The following is a 24,266-nucleotide window of genomic DNA, read 5'->3' as shown; positions in this document are numbered from 1 at the left end:
TAACTAGGAAGTGTAGGCGTTTAACTTTCTAGGTAATTAACTTAGAAGTAAAAGCGTGTTTATTTTAATACAACCAAAAATACTTCATTAATTTTAAGACAAAGATGGTGTACTCATATTTGTTAGGTTTTCCTATAACCGTGCTAAACATCATATGGGTTATATTAATTGTATTTTTGTCAACCTTATATTTCCTCATTTATTGTATACCTCCTGGATCAAGTGCTGGTAATGTGGCCAGATACATTTTAAATTATGGAAAGTCTAAGAAATTTCATGTTTCCATCATGGATGTACCAAAAAGGTATGCAAGTGTTAATTTAAAATTTACTGCATTTTATCTGTTTATTTAATGTGCTTGTAACTATCAGACTTTTCACTTTATTGTTTTTTTGCCAGATACTTTACACACTTTTACGTTTTTGCTACAATTTGGAATGATGTTTGCTTTTTAACAATGCTTGGATTGTGTTATGGTTTAATAAATAAAAACTGGATTGCTAATGCATTTGCAATAGAAGAAAACTCGAACAAAAATGGTCATTAACAAAATGTATATAAAATAATCTTTGAATTTTTTCTTAAATTTCCTAATTTAAATTGTCAATTTATTTAGGTGACCAGATCTCTCTTCTACTTGTTATGTTCATGATAGCTGTCCACTCAACCAAAAGATTGTATGAATGTTTGTTTGTTAGTGTTTTCTCAGAAAAGGGGAAAATAAACCTTATCCAATATCTTTGGGGCTTTGTGTTTTACTTAAGTTTGGTAGGGAAACGTAATGTTGTTCTTATTTTAAACACTAACTTATTTTCTTCAACCCTTTAATAACTTACTTAATACTTTAGGCCCCAATTATGATGACTGAGTGCTTACCAATTCAAGATCTTCCATTTGGCACCTTCAAGTTAAAACATTTCATTGGAGTTTGTATTTTCTTATGTGCCTCATTTGTGCATCAACAGAGTCATTCTATTTTAGCAAACTTAAGGAAATCAGGTGATGTATTTAAAAAAAATTTTAAACACCAGTAAATATGAGTTAACTTTGTTGGTAATCTATTGTTTTTTATTTAGGTGGGGTAAAGAAAAATGCCCATGGGTTACCAAAAGGGGGTATGTTCGAGTACGTTTCTTGCCCACATTATTTTGCTGAAGTGCTGGCTTATGTTGCTTTCTTGGTAATAATTTCTGACCAGTGCAGATCTTGGTGGATAGTAATGGTTTATAATATAGTAGCTCATGCATGTATGGGCATGGGATCACACACATGGTATAAGGAAACTTTTCCCAATTATCCCAACCAAAGAAAGGCCTTTATTCCTTTTCTTTGGTAATTTTCATTTCCTTTTATTTTAATTTATTAGCAGTAAATAATGCTGATAGTAGTAAATACTGCTGCTTTTAATTCGAAATAAAGTCATGTACCTTTTAATTATTTATAAGTGTTATTAAAATTAGCTGTTAATTTTAAATCATAATGTTTAATAAATTGTGTTTTTACCTCTGCTCATTATTAATTGTTTTTAATGAAAGTTTTTAATTGTAAATTGTACTTACTACATTTTAACTTATTTATAATTTTAAATACAAGCAATCAAAAAATTTAAATGTTACTGCTTGCGAATTAAATAAACTCAATTTTAAAAGTTTAAATGTGTTTTTAAATGGTAAAAGGTAATGCAAAAATTCATATTTCAAATATAAAAAAATTTGCAATTAGGTTACATTTATTAAGAAGCAACAAAATAGCTCTGTTTAGTAAATAGTAATATAAGCACAATATACAAGGTCAAAATCTATGATTACACAACAATAAATAGATAATAATAATACATCAAAATACATTAAGCAACATGATTACGTGTAGAGTGTTATATAAATATGCACAATGCTGGAAAAATAATTTTTCTCAGTAAAGTTTATGGCAACAAAATTAGAATAAAATTAGAGCACCAATGTGTTACAAAACCTCAACTGGACTGACAAGACCCTAATTTCTGTTAACGTTTTTATTTGTTTTGGTATTCGTAATGCCATTTATTGAAGTTTATATGAAAGGCAACAATAGAACCTGACATCATTCCAGTGACGATTGTTCTAAAATAAAAACAATTTTTAGTAACTGACGAACAAACTATTTTTTTAGAATTTTAACCACCAATTTTTTTAACTTACTTTTGGTCGTGTGATAGTGCAATTGCCTGTATACCAGCATCACATTGCGGGAAGGTATATAAGTGATTGAAATCCCAGGTATTCCATACTTTAACAACCCCTTTGTCTCCTGCTGTCACTAAATAATGACTGTTGTTGCTACTTAGCATGGCCTAAAATAAAAAAAGTATTGTCAGAGGGTTATAATACTAAGTACTATACATGGCAAAAAAATAGAAATTTACCTTAATATTGTCATCAACTTTCTTGAAAGAAATAGATCTTCCATTCATGGTGTAGTTGCATAGAAGTCCCTCGTTATAAGACACAATAATCATTCCCTCACTTGTAAAAACAATTAGCTCTGGCCTTGGATTTCTAAACAAATAAATTAATATTTTATAAATACTACAATTCAATAACAATACTTGATAAAAGATAAAACCAAACAAAATCTCAATAAATAGGGTTAATTAAAATTCATACCTGTCGTCATACCATTTTGAAACAACAAAAAAATATATAAAATACCAAGTTAAACAACCTAATAAAGATATAATAACAAATGGCCTAATTAAATGTGTTTGGAACCCAAGAAACTTTAATTATATTATCGGAAAATAAAAGAAGTGTGTGCACTTACTTTATATTAACAGCAGGTTCAAGTGATCTTAGAAGATCACCAGTAATTGTGTGAAGCAGTATAGGGCCTTCCAAAGAACCACTTGCAATCAAACCCAATTCAGCACAAATTGCCGTGCATGTTACTTCTGTATCATGTCCAGTCAGTACCGCTCTTGCTGATGGATTTTCATCTAAATAAAAAATAGTTGGCTTAAAAAAGGATTTTAAACAAACTAAAACATCCAATACAGTAACTTTAAGTCAATAAACAAAAAATAAAAAGACAAAATTTAACAAAATACAAATGCTTGCCTGTGTTTATTGAATCACCAACGATTAAATTCCTTCTTCCGCTCCAGTACCACAACATCACTGTAGCATCTCTGGATCCGGACACAAAGTAGCAATCTCCTCCAATGTAGGTCTCAGAGCGAGACAAACAAGTCACAACATCCCAATGTCCGAAAACCACTTGATGGAGTTTGCCTAAAGATTTAAAACACAGTTTTAAATTTATGGTGAAACCAAAATATTTTTTATTATTAATTTTTTTTACCTGTTTCAGTGCTGACAACTCTAAAACTGCGGTCCCAGTGTCCACATGAGATAATAAACCTGTTGTCAGCTGTCACCACAAAACATGAGGTTTGAACTTTTACGCTTTGGTCTATCATGTCACTTATCTGTCTTTTAGCCAACAATCCACTTGGATCTACAAAAAATCAATTATTAAATAAAAAAAAATAAAAAAACAAGATAAAAAAAGCTATTAACAAAAGTCATAATCCTTTTAAATACCAACAAAAAAAGAATCAGTGTTCAAATTTAAATTACAAAACTTTTTAAACTTTAAAACAATATATAAAATGGTTGTTTTTAATGTTAATAATGCAATATTTTAACAAATGTAACACAAAAAAATTAATACCATAAACACTAAAGACACTTACTCATAAGTGGATCAGGTTCAATTGGCAATGGAGCTGGTTTCTCTTCAGAGTTAGCAGACGAGGTACTCGCCGATTTGTCAGGCACCTGGTTCCATTTATTGACACAGAATTGTAAGTTTTTGGTGCAAGTGACAACCGAAGGGTTGGAAAGTGAGGGGTGGGTGTTTGCGCTCACATATACAACAGGAGAGTTGGACTGGAACTTTAACACCATCACTACGTCCTGCATCTCATTTTCTTTGTACATCATTGGAGTCTGAAAATAAATACGAAAGTTAAAAAATAAAATTTCTTTATTTTTTTAAGACTTCAAACAAATAAAATTTATATCTTGAATAATATAAATACAGTTTATTCGTATGTAAAATTTAATTTATTCAAAATATTTGTTAATAAATTTAAACTTTAGTGCAATTAGGCATATTATATTTATTACCAAGTGCATAGCAGAGCTTCTGGGTGAATGTGGAGACAAAAGTAATTGACTTGGAGTTTGTCCAAAGTTTTTGATCTGTTCACGTAGGCCAATCTTTTCTATTGGATCCTACAATTTACATTTAATTGTTAACAAAATTTGACAATGATTGCAATTTTAGGATATAAAAAAATTCATTATGATAAATACAGCTTATACAGGTATATAGGTGGAATAGCATCACATATCTACAAAAAATTTAAAGCATTTAATTACCTTAATAAGGTCCAGGTTGACACTGTTCTCATAAGTTAGATAATAGAAAACATTCGTGGCTCTTACTGCTTCAGGTCCCCGTTGTTTAAAACCGAATATAAGATCAATCCATTGATGTAACTGACATGAGACTATCTCACTTTCCAGAGCCTTAAAAATACAAATTAAATTTATTTCTGCAAGAGATTTTGTATAAAAATGGAATATTAAATAGCTAGAAGCAGTTCGGCTTTTGCCAAAGTAAAATGCTGAAGAAAAATTAATTTATAAAATAACAATAACTTCTTACTAGTCTGTGTTTTTGTATAAAATCATCTGCAGAAGTTGCCCACTTTGGTAGAATGACGTCATCGACTTTTTGATTTTCGCTATTTACTCCGAGTGAATATTTGTTTGAGTTGACAAACATTTCGGGAAGGTAGAAAAACTCTGGAATCAACTCCTAAAAAATAAACCTAAATTCTGAATGTACTGTGCAAAACAAGATAAAGGCGTTGAAAATCAAATAAAGTAAAAAAATGCTAATTGAAAACAAGTTACCAAATTTTAATTTAAAAAAAAAAAAAAATTTGAAAAATTTGACCTTAACATCGTGGGAATCTCTCTGACAGTTTTTCCAGGATTGGAGAATGGAGTGGAAGGTGCGATCTGCATGATCAAACTTTCCTCCTTGGAGGTTGAGGAACAATGTGGTAAACGGTTCCTGTGAAAATAAACAGAGTTATTGTTGAAAAAACAAAAAATATGTAGTTGCTTCTGAATGTTAAATTACAACTTCATAATCAAAATTACCACACAAAATAAAACAACAAAACTATAAAAAAAATTCTTAAATTTAGCCTAAAATAAACCTTAAGTTTTTAAAGAAGTTAATCTTCTTAATTAAAGTCTTACTTACCACTCTGATCATCCATCCAAGTGTAAAAGCTGAGTTTGAGTAATGAGTACCGAAGTGAAACTTGGGAATTGTTGGATCATCCCAATTCTCATATCTTTGTTGAAAATATGAAGCCCTCTTTGGGTTAATGGCTCCTATTGGCTAAAAAATAACAAAAACTCAAATAAATATTATGATTATTAAAAGAATTTTCAAATATGTTGTGAAATAATTATGTAGATACAAAACTGTAAAAGTAAAAAACATATTAATAGTCATTAACAACTTTAAAAAATGCTTCTTAATTTAGTTTTTACAGAAGTTTGATTAAAAAGTTTTTTAAATTAGACTTTCTGTTGGTTTACCTTAGAAAGATCTCGATAATTGCTTGGTAGAGACAAGTCAAGTTCTTCAGCTTCATAATTTGAAATCACCCAAGGAAATACCGGATATTGATTCAAGTCATTAAATGTCCGACCTTTAATAAAAAATCAACATTATTTCCATAAAATAAGTTGGAGTAATTTATTTTTCACTTAAATTTTGTTACAATAAGAAAGTGTATCCTCTACTTTAATACTGTTTATTGACAAACATACCTAATATGTAAAAAAAAAACAACAAGACATTTAGACACAAAACCATAACTTATTTAAACTTGATGAACTTTTACACAAATCCTATCTAACAACCTGATATTGTGTTAAGAAACATGATATATTCAAAGTTAGTTATTTCCCTTCGTTGCCATCTTTCAGTCATGTTTGATGACTTAAATAACTGACGTGGACTAGCCAGGGAAATTCGTCTAAAAATTTTAAAATCAAAATTATTTAAATTGTTTAAGTTAAAATGTATAAAATTATGTGTGTAAAATAGTACCTGGCTTGGGTGAGTCCGTATCCAGTGCCGATCCCCACTCGAGGGAGATAGGATACAACTTTCTTCATTATTTCAACGTCAGGAAAATTAAACATCACACATGCTACAGAATAGTATAAAATAATTTACCAAAAAATTAAGATTATAAAAAGTATTAACTCATTCTTTTATGGAAAATAACAGATACAAAGTAATATTAAAAAAATAATCAAAAGCCTAAAAAAATTAATTAATAAAAAATTCTTTTTTTTATAACATTATATAGTAAAATTATTAATAACTTAAGTTAAAAAAAATTGTAGTTTTCACTAACTTCTGTTAGCAAGAAAGATTTCCAGTGCAGTGTTTTGAAGCAAATATCTTCGCGAGAAAACAGCTCGAACTTCTTGGAACAACCACTTTCCATGAATACCTTCCGCATATACAAGAGTCTGTAACGTATATTTAAATTTAAACACCAATATTAAGACCTAAGAAAAGAGCACCCTGGTTGAATATACTGTAAGTTTTGTCCAATATTTACACAAATGAATAAAAAAAATTATTTTTTGTAAATTTAAAAAGAAAAAAATAATGGTATAGTTAAAAAGGATTTTTTTTGCTTACTTTTATTTTATATTTTTCTGGATCAAGATTAAAAAACATTTAGCTTAATCTGGACACTAAGTGCTATTCATTATTCATGTTAGTTCATCAAATATTAAGCAATCGAATAAATCACGTGTTTAATCATGGAAAAGCGAATGACGATGGCTTAGCGCGAGACTTTACGACAATCAACATTTTTCAATCATGATCGATTAGGAAAAATGCGATACGAGAAATATTTTATTTTTTTAGTCAGAAATATGATTCGAAATGTCTGTTTTTTATCTCGAATTAAACGCAACACCGAATTTTGCCTTGTGACGACAGCGGCGAGCTGGCTTTCATCTTAAATGTGACGTCATCAGCGTAATAATAAAAAAAAATCTGCCGGTCAGGTTGACCAAAAACTTTCGCACGGGTTTTAATCGCAAAATAGGAGAAAAAATCGTTTTAGTTTTTTCTAATCCAACTCGTATATCCATGCTTAGTGTATTGGATAAGGAATTGATGAGCGATCGAAATCTGAAAATACTTACTGAAAAAAAAAGAGAAAAAATCATCACAGACTCCGCTGGGATTTAGTGTCTCGAAATCCGTAAAGAAAAATCTATTTATTCGACAAAGGACCCGATTTTGATCTTAAAGGCAACACGATTAATAATTCAGTGCCAAGCAATATAGCACAGAGTAACATTAAAAACGTAGTTTGTTATTTTGCGCGCAAATGGCAGGCATGTTAGCGGGACAGGCTAATCTAGCGTTTCATGTAAACAAATATTACAACGAAAGGACGATTCCTAGGAAGACAAACGTCGCAAGAAATGTCAGAGACGTCGGAAAAATAGTCGCATGCTTGCTTAAGGAAATTGAACTGCAAGAACCAAGATTTATAAGGTATATTTATTTGACAGCGTGTTTTACTGCTTCGAATAAGCCTACCAGTAATAAGAACATGTCAAGACTTTTTTGACATGGCCTTGGGAAAAAGGCTAAATTTTTTTCTTTGTAGAAAAATTTAAAAATAATTTTAATTCCTTTTAGTTCGTTAAATGAGGTTGGCGGAAGATTAGAAGGTTTGGAGGTAATTTCGCCGAGCGAATATGAAGTCATTTTGTTTCTTAACCAAATGGGGGTTTTTAACTTTGTGGACGACGGTTCGATTCCCGGCTGTGCCGTTCTAAAACTGAGTGACGGAAGAAAGAGATCAATGTCGTTGTGGGTGGAATTTATAACAGCTTCGGGGTATTGCCAATTTTCTTATTTATTTTAACGTAATAAAGATATTTTGTTATAAAGTTTCTATGTACACTTTATTTTTTGAAGCCATTCAATTCTTGGGTGATAAGAGTATTGTTTTAACTTTATAGTTGTCGTTGTTTAGATACCTATCAGCACGCAAAGTTCGTTCAAGATTTCAAGCACTAATGGCTCAAGCAGTGGACAAACTAAACTACAGAGACATCGTGGAAATTTGTGGCGATAACTCGGAAGTGAAACTTAAGATTCGAGATAGTGTTGTGGTAGTTACAGTTTTATATAGTAGTTGTTATTAAAAATTAAAAAATTGGACTAAATAATGGCCTGAACCAGCGACGTAAAAATTGCTACGCTATGTTTATCTTTCACCGAATGTTTTTTAACTGATCAAACCTTTTTTTTAATTTTTGCTATAGGTACGTGTCACCCCGGCTTTCAAGTGCAGTGGGATTTGGCCAAGAAGTGCATCTCACTGGCCTGATACCTCGATACAGTGGCCAACACAAAGTCAAGTCACTTGTGTTAAAACCGAAGGATTTAATTTGCTTTCTAAAGACTCGCTAACTGGCAGGGAAAGGCAAAGGTAAAAAAAATGCTTTCATGCAAGTCTGACATAAAAAATATAAAAATTCTATTTTTATGTTTTAGTAATGCAGAAAGTGACGCTTGGGTTATGTCGTTCTGTGAAGCTGAAGACAGACTGGTTGGTGAGGGAACGAGAAGAAAATGTTTGTCCATACTTAAGACCATGAGAGATCAGTAAGTTAAAAAGCTTCGGATTTACTTTAAAAAATTCACACTTTTTTTAAAATTTGCTCACTATTTACTTGTCTTCAACTTTATACTTTCTTGTATTTAACTACACTAAATATATGCCTTACTAACATAGCTACATCTTTCTGCAGACACTTGGGCTTTCCAACCTCGCCGATAAACGGATATCATCTAAAAACTTTGTTGTTGTACGAATGCGAGAAACATCCCCACGACCAAGATTGGGATAACTCGACCATAGGCGACAGAATACAGGTATACATTTTATCATTACGTCATATTGCCTTAAATATGACGTCAAAATTTACATCTGCTTTATTAATCGAGCTTGTTTTAGGGGATTTTACTACAACTGGTATCGTGCCTTCGATGTCGTAGGTTGCCTCATTACTTTCTTCCTAACGTTGATCTATTTGCTTCCATTCAACCACAGGCATTGGACAACACCGCTCGACAAGTCTGGTGTCTGACACGAGAAATTATAACTAACTGTAAGAGTTTGGATCGCTTATAATTTTGAGATTCGAAAATAAATATTTATTATCACTGTGAAAATGACTAGTTTTTTGTTGTATTTTAAGGTTTCATTTTTTTTTAGGTTATGCGTTTTTTAAATCTGTTTAATTTTATAGCTGTCAAAAATTTCAAGAAAAATGCGTCGTTTAGCAGAATATACGGTATAAAAATCCCTGTAATTGCTAGGATCAAATTAAATTCGATTTATAGATTAGAAGCGCGAAGTACGACATTAAAATTCAATAAAATGAGAATTAACGTCAATTCGAAGCACCGAAGTAGAAAAAGCAACGATATGGAAATAATAAGACTTTATTAATTAAAGGGATTAAATTTTGGTATTTCGTTAAGAATTATTGCATGTTAATCGATAGAGGAAAAGTTTATTACTTATTATTTAGACCTCAGATTTTAACACAGACATATTTAAATATACATGTAATAACCATAAAAATGAACTTAGAATTTAAATAAGGGAGTCCATTTTATATAAATATATATATATATATATATACTGGTAACTTTACGCAGCCACTAATTAGTATACCCAATTCGTAAGGAAATACCCAGTTTTTATATATAAGCTATTCAAAATAATAATAGAAAATACAGTTAATATGCCTGGTAATCAGAAACACCGGTTTGAATGTCCAATATTAAATTTAGTTATAGTTCCGATACCATGTAGTCATAGTTATAAACGAAAAGTAAATCAAATCCTACCTTTGGGTCGACTTTACTGAAGGTTTCATGTAATTCATTAACTTCGAAGAAGAACTCGTCAGGAGTGATACTGAATGTTCCATTTACATAAACTCCCGGACAAATCAGAAATGCTTCGCTACTGAATGACACAGGGCCTAAAAGACAATTAGTGGTAATTATACATAATATTTTCATAAATTAAAAAAAAAATGTTTTCTCTTTTTTAAATATTTTTTTTAATTTTACCTTGAAGTTCATCCTGATCAAGTTCCTCCTGATTGTTGAGAATATCCTCCTCCAAAGAGCTGGATTGATCCAATGTAGCACTTAAGTTTGATGGAGATCGAGGAAGATTGTTTGATGCAGCATCCGGAACAGATGCTAAAAATTTTTTTTGTTTACAATTAAGTCAGATTTTTGCTTTAATGTTTTTATTAGAACTTACTTAAAGACTTGCTGGTATGAAGAGCTGCTTCATGATGATCATTGCCATAAGGATTCCTTACAAATCTTCTTCTTCTCCTTGTGTCATCCTCCCAAGGATCTAACCTCCAATACTCTCTAGATTCACTGTCACCAAAATAATATTATAAATAAAACGATTTTAAAAATGAAAGTAAACTGCTTCTTATGTAGATTGTTTACATGTTTGGATTGCCTATTTAAAAAAGTAATTAAGTTTATGTTGTATTAAACTACGAAAGATTAGGTCTTCATAAAATTGTCTATATTAATATTAAAGTTTAACTGCTCTTGCCTGTCAAATGCAGAACCCCATGCACCCAGTTTGTTGGTCAAAATATTTGTTATCCTGTTCTTTAAAGCATGTGCAGCTACATGATCTCTGTGTTTAGCTGCTGAAATAAGTGAATCACATTGTTTCTCTTCATCTCTTTGCTGAGCCAAAAAAATAGCACTGGAAGACTGCAAATTAAATATTTTTGAAATTTAAAATTTGAACACAACAAGTATTTTCAATAAAACAGGGTTATGATAAAATTTAAAATATATATGACCCTATAGAATGTGGTTTTTAATAGAGTATTAAACTATGCGTATAAAAGTTAACTGTTAAAAATTATGTGTAGAGAACATAAAATATAAATCTGAGAAAAAATAATTTAATACTAACAGTTTATAAAACTAACCAGAAATTGAGCATGTCTTTTAACATCTTCTGCCCTCTGTTTACTAATGATAAAGTCGGCTTCATTTGCTACTCTTACCACATGATCTTTCATTGAATGACATAATAACCTAAACATTATAAAAATACACAATAAAAGATGACAAAAATTAATATTAAAAAAATTGCTACAACTCATCCCAAAAAACCCAAAATATTATATAAATTCGAAAAAAAAAATTAAATATTTTAATTAAATTTAAAAAATTTTGACTTACCTTCCTTCGTTGATAAGTTCAATGAAAGCAAGCCCCGCATTTTTCTGTATAGAGTTTTGCCATTCTTGAGAACACAACAGCATCACTAACTCTACTACTGATGAGTAGGATTTCATACAAACTAAACCTACATAAAAACATATCAAAAATTTAAAAATATAAAAGATATTTTCAATATTATACTTTTACACACAAAATTTTTTTTTTACATTTTATTAAAAGATGTAAGTAAAATTATAGAGACAACAATATTAAGTTGATTAAATTAGTTAAATATGAATACCTTCAACAAGTAATTCCTGCCCATGGCTTCCTACTAAAACTTTACTTAAATGTCCAGAAAAGTCAAGGAATATATCTCTTAATAGTGGAGCTAGTTGGTTCATCGATCTTTCTAACCTTGATGAAACATCCACTTCTGTGAATTAAAATCACAATAATTATTAAATTATAGTTATTTAAAAAAAAAAAATATTTCCATGTTAAGAAAAGTAAAATAAAAGATTAATTTAAGAAGAATTTAAAGCATTTAAGCAGAAGACAAAAAAAATGCTTATAAATATAAAATTTTTGCAAGGACTACACAAAATTTTAAAAATGTTATGTTTTTTTCTGAGAGAAAAGAAACAAAAACTATATTTGAACAGATCACTTACCATCATCCATAACATTAATAGTTTCCACATCAACTTGTGGTAAGTCAGTGTGATCAAATTTATCCTCAACTTTGTCATCTTTATCCTCATTATTAACAGGTGTTTCAGTGGGAATCGTACTTGGAAGGGAAACGCTGGAAGGTTCTAAAAAAAATTTTTTTTTTAAAATTATGCAAAAAAGTTTTCAATTATTTTTAATACAAGTTAGCATGTACTTTGTTTGTTTTATAAAAACATAACTTTTAAATGTTAAATATTTAATTTTTTTTTACCTTCATTATTGCCATCTGGTTTAGATTTTACTACAACACTTCTGTCAAATGAATGGTACGAAGATTTTCCATTTTTCTCCTTATATTTGAACATTTTTTTAAATTAAAAAACAATAATGAAAAAACATAAAAATAAATATTAGTTATAAACAGAAAAATTCAACAATATTTTAATAAAACTATCAGTTAAGTTTTATAGAAATAGATTTTAAGATATAGGCAACAACTCTTTAATAAGCTATTAACACCATGTTATTGTTAGTGTTCTGCGCATGCAAAATCATAAACTAAACTATATTTGCAAAGATTATCAACTAGTGACATTCAATAACTTAGAATTATTTTTTTTTATTTAATTTTTCTACCTGAGTTGGAAAAATATTCGGAGTGACTCGCTCATGCGAGTTATCTGTTTCGCCGGTCGATGGTTTGGTTAAATTTCGTAAAATATCCTAGCAAAAATTAACCAAAAGCAAGCGATAAAAAAAAGCAAATTAAAATAAATTTTAAAATAAAATATCTAACTATTTGTAAGTTTAAAGAAATATCAAACTTAACAAAATCAAATTACTGTCTGAGTGTTAATAAATTGTACCAACTAAAAACACAGCATTATCAAATTGGTATAAAATAATATAATGCTGTAACTAAAAATAAATCAAAATCTCTATTTATTTTTACCTGCACATTTGCTTTTGGAGAATCCTTTAATTCTTCTCCTAATTTAAAAATTTAATTCAATAAAAAATATATAAATTCGATTTTTCGATTGAAAATTTAATATTTAAAAAAAATTTGATCAACAGCTAAGGTTTTTTTTTATTACATCTTTAGTTGAATATTACCTCAAAAATAAAATTTTATTTCATTGCCATTTTAAAGATACCTTTACTGTTATTACCTTCTTGGGTATCCAAATGTTTGGGTGAAGGGTTTCCGTTCACCAAACTTGTTTCATTATTTTTCTTCATGGGGGTTGGCATCTCTGCCTCCACACCTAACATATTATTAATAACAAATAAACAATTAGGGAGATCTGTTTTAAAGTAACTAGCGTTTTATAAGGAATAAATGTTTAAAGCCTTAAAATATAAAGAAAACTGAGGTAGGTAAATATTAATTGTGACCATATTACAACAAGCAATTTAAAAGTACCTCCCAAGTAAAAATGTAGACAATACATTGAGCACTCACTTACACCAATTACTTTAAAGATAACAAATTTTAATTAATAATTAGGTGATTTTACTACTTCCAATAAGCTTTTATATTTTGAACATTAATTTAGAAACTAGGCACAAAATAAGTAAATAAAACCTTGTTTTTTAGGAGTAAACTTCTTAGCAAGGGTGGCTTGCTGTAACTTGATGTTGTTCTCTGGATCAAGAATATCTCGATATTTTGAAACCATTAGAACAGAAACGAAGTAAACCACAGCAAGAGCAAGAAACTCTGCTTGTTTAGAATCATCCTAAAAAAAAGCAACAATAATAAAATAACTACAGTTTTAAATTTTACAGAAAGATTAAAACAATTTTATAAAAATTTAAAGCTCCTTCATACAAAAATATTTACAATATTATTTTATTTGGAAAAAGAAAATATTTATGAATTATAATTTGTCTAAACTTACAATGTCGCGATAAATCACTGCTCTTAATCTTCCAAGATCAGACTCCTGGAGCAACATATTTCCATCCTGGATGGGAGTGGCATCATTTGACATCCACGAGATTAAGACATGAGCCGCATCGGATGCAGAAACCATGTCCTCGATCTTGTTCAGGATTTCAACCTCGTTAAAAGATGGAGTGGATGGAACGGAAGAGTTTTTGTGAACATATCGAGTCTCAAGACAATTACGAACAGCACAAATGCAAGCTGAAATAAAATAAAATTTATACTATTAAAATTAATTTTTTGTAGTATTTCATTATAAAAAGCGGGATAACTAAATTAAAAAGGTTTGTTTTTTCCCTTTACAAAAATATAGACTTTTTTACTTTCAAAGATTTAAAAAAAATATAAATATTACAAATTTACCCATATATTTAACAAAATTTTACCTGTTCTTAAGCACTGTCTAAGTACTCCACCACTGACCATCGTTTTCTCAGTTTCAATCTCAGAGAAGTTGATATTGGAAGCAAACGCCATCACATCCATGAAGTTAGCTAGTCTGTTTAGAATATTCCAAGCAGATGACATCGACATTCCTTGGCCAGATTCAATCAAGTCGAGCTCATACTTAAAACAAAAACTTTTATTAGAATTCTGAAAAAAGTTTAAGATTTTAAAAAATAGTAAAATAAATTATATTACTTACATTAGGTGAAGTTGCAGATGACAAAATGGGCAAAATCCCACCACAAGCCAAAATAATATTATCAATCATTTGAGACACCAAGTGTACAGTGTTGTGTACAAATATGAGATTGTCATTTGAATTAACAACTTCAGTGAGTGTAGTGTTTGTCCTAAAAATACAAGAATTTTGCTTAAAAGAACAATTTCATATTTGATTGCACAAAGAAGAAGGCTTATACCAAATTGGTTACTCTGTTTACATTGGCAAATTAATTAATTTTGTAATAGTCATATTCAGTAGAAAATACCCAAAAAAATTAGTATAGAAATGCAATAATTTAACCACCAATAGGAAAAGTTGACCGAAATTTGAATAAAGTTAGTTTGAACTCACTTCTTCCAATTTTCAATGTCACCCTCGAGACAAGTAAAAAGATCGTCCAATATCCTGAGATGAACTTCTGACCATTTAAACTCCGGAACACGAAACACAACTGTTCGAGGTCCAGGACTAAACTCTTGCTTTGGAGAAGGATTATCCACCTTTTCCTAAAAATGAAAAACTTAAATTTAAATGCTGTTTATATATTTTTTCTCTCTTTACAAGAAGTGGTTATAAGTAAGAATATAACAAAACATATAAGTATATTTAAATATGCCTATTAAATTTGCTAAAAAAAAATTGTTTAGGCCTTTTGGGTATACATAATAATTAAACACTGAACCTTTCATGAATTAAAGTTTTCACCTCTTTATTTTCTAATTCTTTTTCCACCACTTTTTCTTTGACTTCTTTCAACGGGGAAACATCCAAGCAAGTCATCTCATTTAATTTACTTGTGCTGGGTTTCTCACTTTCTAATATGCTTTGCTCAATTGCTGTTTCTTTTTCTAATTTATCGTCAAATTGTTGTTCAGTTTTACTCGACGTGGGTTCATCAGAAGTGTCAGTTTCTTGGGTTTCAATTTGTTCAGTTTTGTTTTCGTCTTGAGTTTCAGAATCCTCTTTAACTTGTTTAATTTCAGATTCTTCTGATACAATCTCATCTTTGTTTTCATTTTTATCTGACACAACTTGTACTTCAGTTTGCTCCTCCTCCACGTTTTCCTGATCTTTTTCTTCGTCAACAGTTTTTGATGAAGTTCTTCTTCTTCTTACAGGTTCTTCTTCTTGTGATTGATTTTCTGAATTCACAGCTTTTGATAATTTTTCATCATTCTCTTTTTTCTTTTGCTGATCATTATCTTGGACTTCAATCGATTCTTCTTGTTCATCTTTATTTTGTACCGCATCTTCCTGAAGAGGTTGATCATCCTTGGAATCTTCTTCCGCTCCAGTATCAATCTGTTGACCTTCACTTACTTCCTCAGGAACGTTATCTTTTAAAGTTTGTTCCTCCTTTGAATTTATATTTGAGGATTCTTGTTTGTTTTCCACAACTTGGTTTTCTTCCTCTTCCTTTTGGACATCTTCTTCTTCCTGTTTATCTTGTGCTGTGTGTTCCTCATCTACAATTATTTCTTGTTTTTTTTTTTCTTCAGAAATATCATTGCTCTCAAGTTCTGTAGGCTTTTCATTTTCAATGGTGCTCTGTTCTTCATTTTTAGATACAATTTCTTCAATAACATCATTTTGAATTTCTACCTCAGCTTTTGTATCCCCAACTTCTGTGTCCAACTCAGTTTTATCCTCAACTTGAGTTTCATCTTCAATTTTAACTTGAGCTTCATCTTGATCATCTATTTCAATCTTAGTTGTTTCTTCAATTTCCTTAACTTGATTGTTTTCAACTGCAACCTCATCTTCAACCGTGTCTTTAACTTCAATTTCCTCTTGGCTCTCAGTCTTCACTTTATTTGTACCATCAGTAGTTGATGTGGAAGCTTCATTTGATTTTACTTCAGAGATTTTTGGTTCTTCGTTTTCGATAACTTCATCAACAATAATTTGAATTTGATTTGCTGTTACTTCAACTACTTGACTAGTAGATGGTTCTGTAAATTAAATAAATTTGTTTATATAGATCAGATATTTTAAGCTAGTTTTGGTAATTTAAAAAGATAAACACAATTATAAAATAACAACTCACACAAATATGTCAAAAAAATGAGGCTAAACTAACTCTTGATATTATTCTAAATTTTTGAAATAAAATATCAAATAAATACCTTCGTTTTTGTTCAGGCCCGAAACAGTGGAAATCATTCCTTGATTATTTTTCCCATTATTTTTGTATTCTTTGTACATTTCCTCCATGTATTCATTGTGGGCATGGTGGGAAACCTAAAACAACAATAATTTAGGTTAAAAGTTAAAAATCATCAGTTTTAGATGTAAATAAATATATATCACCGAAAAGTTAATAAGGCTAATTAAAAAAGGAGTAAAAATGAAAGTAAGCAACTTTACAATCAGAATTAAAATTGGTTTGAAAACAAAAGCTTTACAATTACCATAATCCCAGGCAAACTTATAACACTAGAAATTTATTCAATATTTACATTGAAATATTTTAAATTAATTTCAATCTCAAAACTTTAAAGTGTCTTACCTTTGAATGTACAATGGCAAGTGTATCCACCCACACCCTCCATCCTCCCCACTCAAGTTTTATAGCGTGGTACAAGAGCACTTTAAACAAACTAAACATCAACTCCTGGCACTTGATCTCATCTTTCGAGTTTGGCTTGAAATAACCAAGACTTAGCATCCAGTCTTGCCAGACTGACTGTTGCAGTAGAATTCTGCGGTTGTCCCGGTTAATTTGGAATAATCGCAACATGTCAGTGAGGAATAGAATTTTAATTGGCATAATGGAAGAGTTTGTTGTGGTAGAACATTGGCTTAACATGTTGGCTGTAACTTTCATTATAGCTAAAAAATTAAAAATTTATTTTATGCATGCTAAATGTCATTATACAGATATTTGGAAAAAATCTTCCATTTTTTTGATGCTTAAAGAAGATGTATTTACTAAAGTAAAACAACTTAAATTGTTTTTTTTTACCCAAAACCACAAAATTAATTTGGAAAATAAAAAAGTGGTAATTTAAATACCAGTTTAATGTATTCAGTAGTAATTTTTTACCAACTCGTATAACTGTATTTAAAAAATATACATATAAAACCCACAATTATATCCAAGTACAAAAGTTTGTAATTTTTTAACTTTAACACACAGAAATACCTGGATTATGAACACAGGTGTTAGGGGTAGGCTCAGGGTGAGAATTTTTTAATATTTGTGTGGAAGGGTTTTGTACCATAACCTCATACAGTGCATTGTAAGTTGACACACTCATCTCATCACAGTACAACATTAGTCGCTCACCAATCAACATAAACAAACTCTGTGTGTCCATTAGCTCAGTTTTTCTCCTAAAAAATGTAAAAAAAAATAATAAAAATGTTTGAGAATTAATTAGTTGTACAATTTCAGTATCAATTTCAAGATAAAGTAATTTTAAAAACAAACAGACATACAAACAGCAGTTTATGTTTTTGAACAAATTATTTAAATACTTCTCAAAGATTTTTTTTATTAAAATAAATTGCCCCTTACTTGTCAGAAACTTTTCCAAGAAAATAAGCCAACAATTTTAAAGCATGAATTCTTACAAGTTCTGACTCAGAACCGAGAAGTTTAAACACGACGGCAACCCCGTTTTTTTGATCGAACACCGGGGCTACTGAAGTTCCGTGTTCACTCATTAACCTTACCATCAGTTGAAGTACATCTAATACATTCTCATCCTAAAATTTAAATAAAAAAAAATTAATTTTAGTAAAAAACAAATTAAAAATCCTGCCTATAAAAATTATCAGAAAACTTTCAATTATATTTTAGAAAGACTTTCCAACTAATATAATTCGAAGTAATACATTAAATTATGCTTGTTATGTATAGCTTACCTCATGAATAGTCAGTAAATATCCAAGTACAGATTGCAACTCATCTTCTAAAATACTTCCCGACCTCGTTACCAATTGCTTCAAGAACAATAAAATAAATGCTCTTAGAGACAAAATCTCACTTTTAGTAGGGCGTGGACCGTCCAACCCTTTGGGAACCACTCCAGACCTTGGTTGGGGGTTAACTACCCAGTAGTAATGCTTGAGAGCATGTACGAGCAACATCACGGTGCTTACTCGACGTAGATTGGTTTGTATTGTTGGGGAGGATACAAAGTCAGTGGCCAGGTAGGTGTACAGTGCAAGTTGAACCTAAGCAGATTAAAATTAAATAGAATGGAATTATGACACTGCTCAAATGAACGTCATAGTTGTTTAGTACAAACAAACTTTTCCCTAATAATATAAAAACAAAATCCATAGGCCTATCAAATTTTTGTAATAATCTATAAGTCGTTTTGCTAACAATAAACCAAGACTGTAAATACCTTGGGTTCAGTTCTTATCCACAAAGCAGGGTTAAACAAAATGTGATCACAAAATTGTCTCATAAGTGGAAGGCCGGTGGATAAGTTATCCAAAAACTTTGACATTGATACCATAGTGTTCAACACATCACCTACAAACCAAATAAAGTTAAAACTTAAATTAATTAAAGTAAAAAAAATACTTAATATTATTACCAAATTCTCTTTTTAATTTTATATATGTATTTGTCTGACATGTATTTTGCTTAAAATCTTACTTTTTATAAATATCATTAACAACCCGCTAAATACTGAATTTACAAATGTTTAAAATCTTTATACCTGCAAACCTATTGTTATTTTTTTTATTATCTTACTTTAATAACACTTCCAACTCAAAACTTTTAAATAACCCACCATTAATATGATCTCTGTGAGCTTTCTCCAATAAAGTTCCAATAACCAAGAAGCCTTTTCCTTGAAGAACTTGTTGTTGGGTTTTAACCGAACCTTGCAGAAGTTGAAGCAAAAAACTTAACAATGTTGGACTAAAAATAAAAAGAGTTAAGATCAACACACATAAATTACAGTTACATATTGAGATGGTACATACCTAACTGGAATAATATACAGAAACACATTTTAGTTTGTAACTTATAATCTTCGATTGAATGCATTCAATAAAAAATCATTTGTAAAAATTGAAGCTTATTTTTTTTTTGACATTTTATTTTAACAAAAATATTTTTACTAACTAACCAAACAGAGCTGTCCACTGTTCCATCAGGTTGTTTGTTGTCGAGTTGGGCAAATAAGGGAAACAAGACCTCAGCTCCCCCAACACTGTGTAGAGCACTATGGATTGAATGGGTTACCACTGCTTTCACATCCTAAAGTGGAACATATTAGTATATTTACCTATTTTTTTAACAAAAACACTAATCACTTTTTTGCAAAATCAATAACTATGCAAATTGCCCAAATTTCGTTATAAAACACTAATAAACTAATATTTCTGTTTTATGTACATACCTGTAGCATTAAAGCATGGTGACTGTGAACAAACCACTTATCCCCTGTACCATCATTTTTGGAAGGAGAACATTCAAGACACAGTTGTCCGTCAGTCGATTTCGGGTTATAAGCAAACACAAGACCCTCCGATAGTGTACTGTCCTCATAAAGTACTTTTCGGTGATGATTGGCTAACAGATGGTCACTCTCAGTAGCAAATTTAAACTGGTTCTAAAGAATTTAACATTTAACAAGAAAATGAAATTTGATATATAACCACCGTCATTAAATGCTTTAAACAGAAACTCTTTTCAATAAGAAACATATTTTCAAACCTTAGTTGTATCAAATTGGGTTATTTTCTTTTAGTTTAACTTACCTTGTAACCAGGACCAAGTTGAAATAGAGCATAAACTTGTGATGCATTTAAAGATTCGCTGAACATATAAGTTGCTGCCATTTGACCACAAAACACTCTTGCATCATCACCAGTCTCAGCTGAGCCCAGAAAACATTTGTCATATTGCTACAAATAATAAATATAAAAAGTTAATATTTTTATAATTTTTTATAAGTAATTTTTTTTAAATATTTAATATAATTAGGTGAAAATAATAAATCATCTCTGTTTTTCTTATTTTAGATAATTTTGTGAAATTAACTTGTACTAAATTTCAAACAAATAAATTTCTTATAAAAACGCTAAAAAGTTAAAACAAAAATGAAAGAATACAATTGCTAAAAATAACAACATAAATTCGTGACTAGAATTTTAAATTACACTTCCTTCCTATAATCAATTCATATTTCAAGTAAAATTTAGGTTTAAGTGAGTTATAGTAGTTTTTAGGTCTTTTAAGTTGCAAAATACCACATTTGTTTTTTATATAGGCCCATTTTCTTTTAAATACTGTTACTCCAACAGACTAAACTTAGCATAATTTGATTCATTTTTTGACTTTCATTTGCCCTTGGTGCAACGTATTAGATTTTGTTTTAAGAACTTATATTCCACAAAGGTTTTAACCATGCTCAACAACCATGACATTGCCGTTTCACAAACACCAAAAAAGAAACAATAAACCTAACTCTAGTCAATTTTTTAGCCAAAAATTGTTATTGTAAATTGTCTTTTTTATATAAACAAAACTTACCTGAAAACTTAATCCTAATATTTATAATTTATAAAATACTAAATTTAAATAACTCACATCACTTGTGCTGACTGTCCAGTTCATTTCACTTGTTGAAACAAGTTGGCCATTTGCATAACATCTTATTTCACTCGACCTCCATCGATTGTAAATATGAACTATTGTAACCATATACCACTTAAAAACAAATAAAATTAAAAATTTTCACACAAAAATATTTAAAAGTAAATTTTGCACTACTTAATAATCTTTTTAAAATTTTTGCATAAAAACAAAGAATACATGTAAAATGTCATCAACATTTAAATAAACAAACGAATGGTCATGACAAATCTAGAGTTTAAGAACAAGTTAAAACAATATTTAGATTAAAGGTTTTTAAGCTGTAAAGCAGATTATAGCACAGGAGAGTCAAGTATATCAGGTCATGAACCAATCATTAAAGTCTTAGTAAACATAAGTTCACAAAAGTCTGTTTTAGGAAATTTACAATCTTTTTTACCTTTCTGGGTTTAAAATCAAACTTAAGGCAATGTTGAAATCCTTTTCCTTTAGTTTTGAGTACAGTGACAATAAAACAATTTCCAACAAAATGGCCAGAATAACCAAGCCCTTTATTGTTTCGAAAGCTAAAAATAATTTAAAACATAGCTTTTAGTTTTGCTTTAGGGCAAAAAGCATGCATCTGGTCAATATAGGAACAAAAATAAAAAATAAATTATTAATGCAAAAAAGGGCCAATAGAAAAGTAATTTAAAATTATGATGATTTATATTCATATTTGTAACATAGCTTTTTAAATTTCACAAGCCCGCATTTTTAACTTACATACACATTAAACCAACAATTTTCTTTTATTTGATAAATAAATCTATATCCTGTTTAAGTATTTTAAAAGATATATAAAAGCTTACCAATACAAATATGGTTTATCTACATCAACTCTCAAGCTGTTTAAAGGATCCATTCGAAACCAAGTCGTAAAAGTAAAACCGTTTGCATAGGGCCATGCTTTAAGTGGTGGTAAATGAATTGCACTGTCTCGTACACCAGGAAAACTAAAGAAACAATCTGGACCATGGCGATCAGTTGTGGATTGTAATACTCCAAGTAGTTTTACAGCATGTGGTGGCTAGAAAATTTTTCAAAGCTTAAACATTATATTTTTTGCTAAAAATTAATTACATAATAATGCATGTTTTATAGTAAGATGTATAGCATTATAAATTAATTATTATATACAAATTTTGTCACAGAGATTTTCTTAACAGACTATTAAAAAAAAAATTTACCCATTTTCCTTTATCTCCCTTGAGCATACTTAAAAGTTGTTTTAGCTCCTTGACAGAAATATTATAACTTGCCAGTAAGCACAACATGTCAATTAAAAGTTCTACAATTCAATTAAAAATCAATATTAAGAAAAAAATTGATAAAATTATTAGTAAATCTTTTTTTTTTTTAATTGTCGAACTTACCTGAAACAATTTCATTTGATTGTGCCAGAATTGTTAACAGTCGTTGTAGTAATCCTGCTTCTACACATGCATCCAAGTTTCTGTAACTATTCCGACAGATCCCTTTGAATTTGCTCCAAATTTCAGCCTATAAACATTATTAGAATAAAATTAAATATTAAAACACTTAAACACTCATTACTAAAAATAATACTCCTTTTCCATTTTTTTTTGTATATCTTTATCCTAGATGTGGAAAAGTCGAATGTGCGACTTAAACATAGAGTAACATAAGTTACTTCGACCCAGTCTTGAGTTGCCTGTGGCAGTTTGGAATATTATAAATTATAATTGCCCAATAGTTATACTGCTGATTAAGTGCTGGCTCAGCAGGAGTTCATACCATTTATAGCGCCTTACTTAAGCATGAGATCAGTAGGGATTGAACAGCATGAGATCAGTAGGGATTGAACCCACGACCTCATGTGTGGTGTAACAAGTGTTTTTACCACTACGCTGCCGGTTATTAAAAAAAATGTATTAAGACATTATTGTAATATTATATTGCTTATTTAAGTTTGAGGTTTTTTAATTTTTAGTGTAGTTTATACGAAGTGTTTTAAATAAATTAAGTTATATATATATAATCAATGATAAAAATATTTATTTTTACCTGACACTGTTCAGAGCAGTGATCCATAATATCCAACAAATAAATAATACTTGTTTCATCTTTGATAATAAAATTACTTTCCAAGTCAAATTCACCCCCAACCAGCTAATAAAAGGAGAAAATAAATTAAAGGAAAATAACCATATGATTTACTGCAGTCCATTCTGATTTTGTTTAGTTAAAGTATGATACAGATTCTAATTTTTAATGACTATAATAGATTGCTATAACTTTACTAAACAGAATTGTAAAAAAAAGGTGACACCTAATTATATACACAATTTTTTGACATTTTCGCGATTAAAAATTATTTTACCCCTTTAAAAAAGGTTCAAAGTTGGGTTTATAATTGACCTTTTCTTGACAATTACCTATGTTCTTTATTATTTTTTATCTAGTTTTTTATTAGAGATTAAATTTACAATTTTATCCCAAAAGTTTACCAAATTAAAAACGGTGTCCACAATATCTCGATCCGAAACTTCAACTGCATCAATTAAAGTTTTCAACACAACAAATTTAGTTTCCACTGTTTTGGCATGAGCTACTGCATTTGAAATATCAGCTGCGATTTTAGACAATTTCTCCGTTTTTTCTTCATCTTCATTTCCCATTTTTAACTTGTTGTTATTTATCCGCTGTTATTAGATTGTTAGGTAAAAGTAACCATAATCAAACAAGCGTTAAAAACTAGCTGCTACCTGTGTAAAATATAAAAAAATTGAAATGAACTATTTGACTATTGACAATTAACAGATTAATCAGATAGTTGTTAATAATTTCTGAATTTAGAACTTAATTGGTTTAAAAGTCATATATTGCCTAATTAAACAAACTCAAAAAAACAAAACAAAATAATGTACAGGTCAAAAAAGCTACATAAATTTAAATTTAGGAATATCGACAACAAAATTTATATTACATTTTAA

At 29.6% G+C, this 24,266-nt stretch overlaps 3 protein-coding genes across 4 annotated transcripts; 2 read left to right on the top strand and 1 right to left on the bottom strand.

Annotated features, from left to right (window-relative positions):
- Positions 1-10: 10 nt before the first annotated feature.
- LOC145740662 (polyprenal reductase-like) lies at positions 11-1,620 on the top strand. The gene is made up of 5 exons (XM_082558483.1): positions 11-304; positions 400-539; positions 617-768; positions 849-999; positions 1,077-1,620. The coding sequence occupies exons 1-5, from the start codon at positions 105-107 to the stop codon at positions 1,334-1,336; spliced, it is 903 nt and encodes a 300-aa protein (XP_082414609.1). The 5' UTR covers positions 11-104; the 3' UTR covers positions 1,337-1,620.
- Positions 1,530-24,032, bottom strand: LOC145740660 (neurobeachin-like). 2 transcript variants are annotated; one of them, XM_082558481.1, is made up of 51 exons: positions 23,781-24,032; positions 23,338-23,442; positions 22,686-22,812; positions 22,500-22,600; positions 22,122-22,339; positions 21,710-21,836; positions 21,265-21,384; positions 20,433-20,579; positions 20,072-20,284; positions 19,799-19,929; positions 19,457-19,587; positions 19,061-19,191; positions 18,573-18,884; positions 18,223-18,413; positions 17,848-18,038; positions 17,212-17,534; positions 16,829-16,943; positions 15,408-16,654; positions 15,054-15,208; positions 14,679-14,829; positions 14,419-14,599; positions 13,986-14,233; positions 13,670-13,823; positions 13,254-13,349; positions 13,034-13,071; positions 12,718-12,804; positions 12,353-12,431; positions 12,081-12,224; positions 11,708-11,842; positions 11,425-11,551; positions 11,169-11,277; positions 10,769-10,944; positions 10,466-10,581; positions 10,267-10,401; positions 10,039-10,175; positions 6,494-6,611; positions 6,181-6,283; positions 5,991-6,106; positions 5,664-5,776; positions 5,320-5,460; positions 5,005-5,124; positions 4,711-4,863; positions 4,422-4,571; positions 4,167-4,274; positions 3,731-3,986; positions 3,337-3,492; positions 3,093-3,266; positions 2,800-2,971; positions 2,402-2,534; positions 2,178-2,329; positions 1,530-2,099 (listed from the first exon to the last, which is right to left on the bottom strand). In XM_082558481.1, the coding sequence occupies exons 1-51, from the start codon at positions 23,949-23,951 to the stop codon at positions 2,012-2,014; spliced, it is 8,622 nt and encodes a 2,873-aa protein (XP_082414607.1). In that variant the 5' UTR covers positions 23,952-24,032; the 3' UTR covers positions 1,530-2,011. The 2 variants fall into 2 exon arrangements, with proteins under 2 accessions (XP_082414607.1, XP_082414605.1); XM_082558479.1 differs by having other exon boundaries at positions 1,531-2,099; positions 10,466-10,590; positions 10,778-10,944.
- Positions 7,502-9,313, top strand: LOC145740661 (putative nucleotidyltransferase MAB21L1). The gene is made up of 7 exons (XM_082558482.1): positions 7,502-7,662; positions 7,810-8,010; positions 8,150-8,288; positions 8,442-8,608; positions 8,674-8,784; positions 8,931-9,054; positions 9,137-9,313. Exons 1-7 carry the CDS (start codon positions 7,502-7,504, stop codon positions 9,311-9,313), a joined length of 1,080 nt encoding a protein of 359 aa, XP_082414608.1.
- Positions 24,033-24,266: the final 234 nt, after the last annotated feature.

This window comes from Corella eumyota, chromosome 1 (genome assembly GCF_963082875.1).
Source record: "Corella eumyota chromosome 1, kaCorEumy4.1, whole genome shotgun sequence".
Classification (NCBI taxonomy): domain Eukaryota; kingdom Metazoa; phylum Chordata; class Ascidiacea; order Phlebobranchia; family Corellidae; genus Corella; species Corella eumyota.
The sequence above is the reverse complement of the archived record's forward strand: the minus strand, read 5'-3'. Positions and strand labels throughout refer to the sequence as shown.

What these genes read in the sequence shown, in the direction of transcription:
- LOC145740662 (XM_082558483.1), top strand. Translation starts at nt 105, where the DNA reads ATGGTGTACTCATATTTGTTAGGTTTTCCTATAACCGTGCTAAACATC. An exon ending in TTGTGTTTTACTTAAGTTTG is followed by an intron (nt 769 to 848) that starts GTAGGGAAACGT and finishes TTAATACTTTAG; the next exon opens with GCCCCAATTATGATGACTGA. An exon ending in AGCAAACTTAAGGAAATCAG is followed by an intron (nt 1,000 to 1,076) that starts GTGATGTATTTA and finishes TTTTTTATTTAG; the next exon opens with GTGGGGTAAAGAAAAATGCC.
- LOC145740660 (XM_082558481.1), bottom strand. Translation starts at nt 23,951, where the DNA reads ATGGGAAATGAAGATGAAGAAAAAACGGAGAAATTGTCTAAAATCGCA. An exon ending in TATTAATGTTATGGATGATG is followed by an intron (nt 11,843 to 12,080) that starts GTAAGTGATCTG and finishes TTTAATTCACAG; the next exon opens with AAGTGGATGTTTCATCAAGG. An exon ending in ATTATCGAGATCTTTCTAAG is followed by an intron (nt 5,461 to 5,663) that starts GTAAACCAACAG and finishes GTTATTTTTTAG; the next exon opens with CCAATAGGAGCCATTAACCC.
- LOC145740661 (XM_082558482.1), top strand. Translation starts at nt 7,502, where the DNA reads ATGTTAGCGGGACAGGCTAATCTAGCGTTTCATGTAAACAAATATTAC. An exon ending in CAAGAACCAAGATTTATAAG is followed by an intron (nt 7,663 to 7,809) that starts GTATATTTATTT and finishes AATTCCTTTTAG; the next exon opens with TTCGTTAAATGAGGTTGGCG. An exon ending in CCATAGGCGACAGAATACAG is followed by an intron (nt 9,055 to 9,136) that starts GTATACATTTTA and finishes AGCTTGTTTTAG; the next exon opens with GGGATTTTACTACAACTGGT.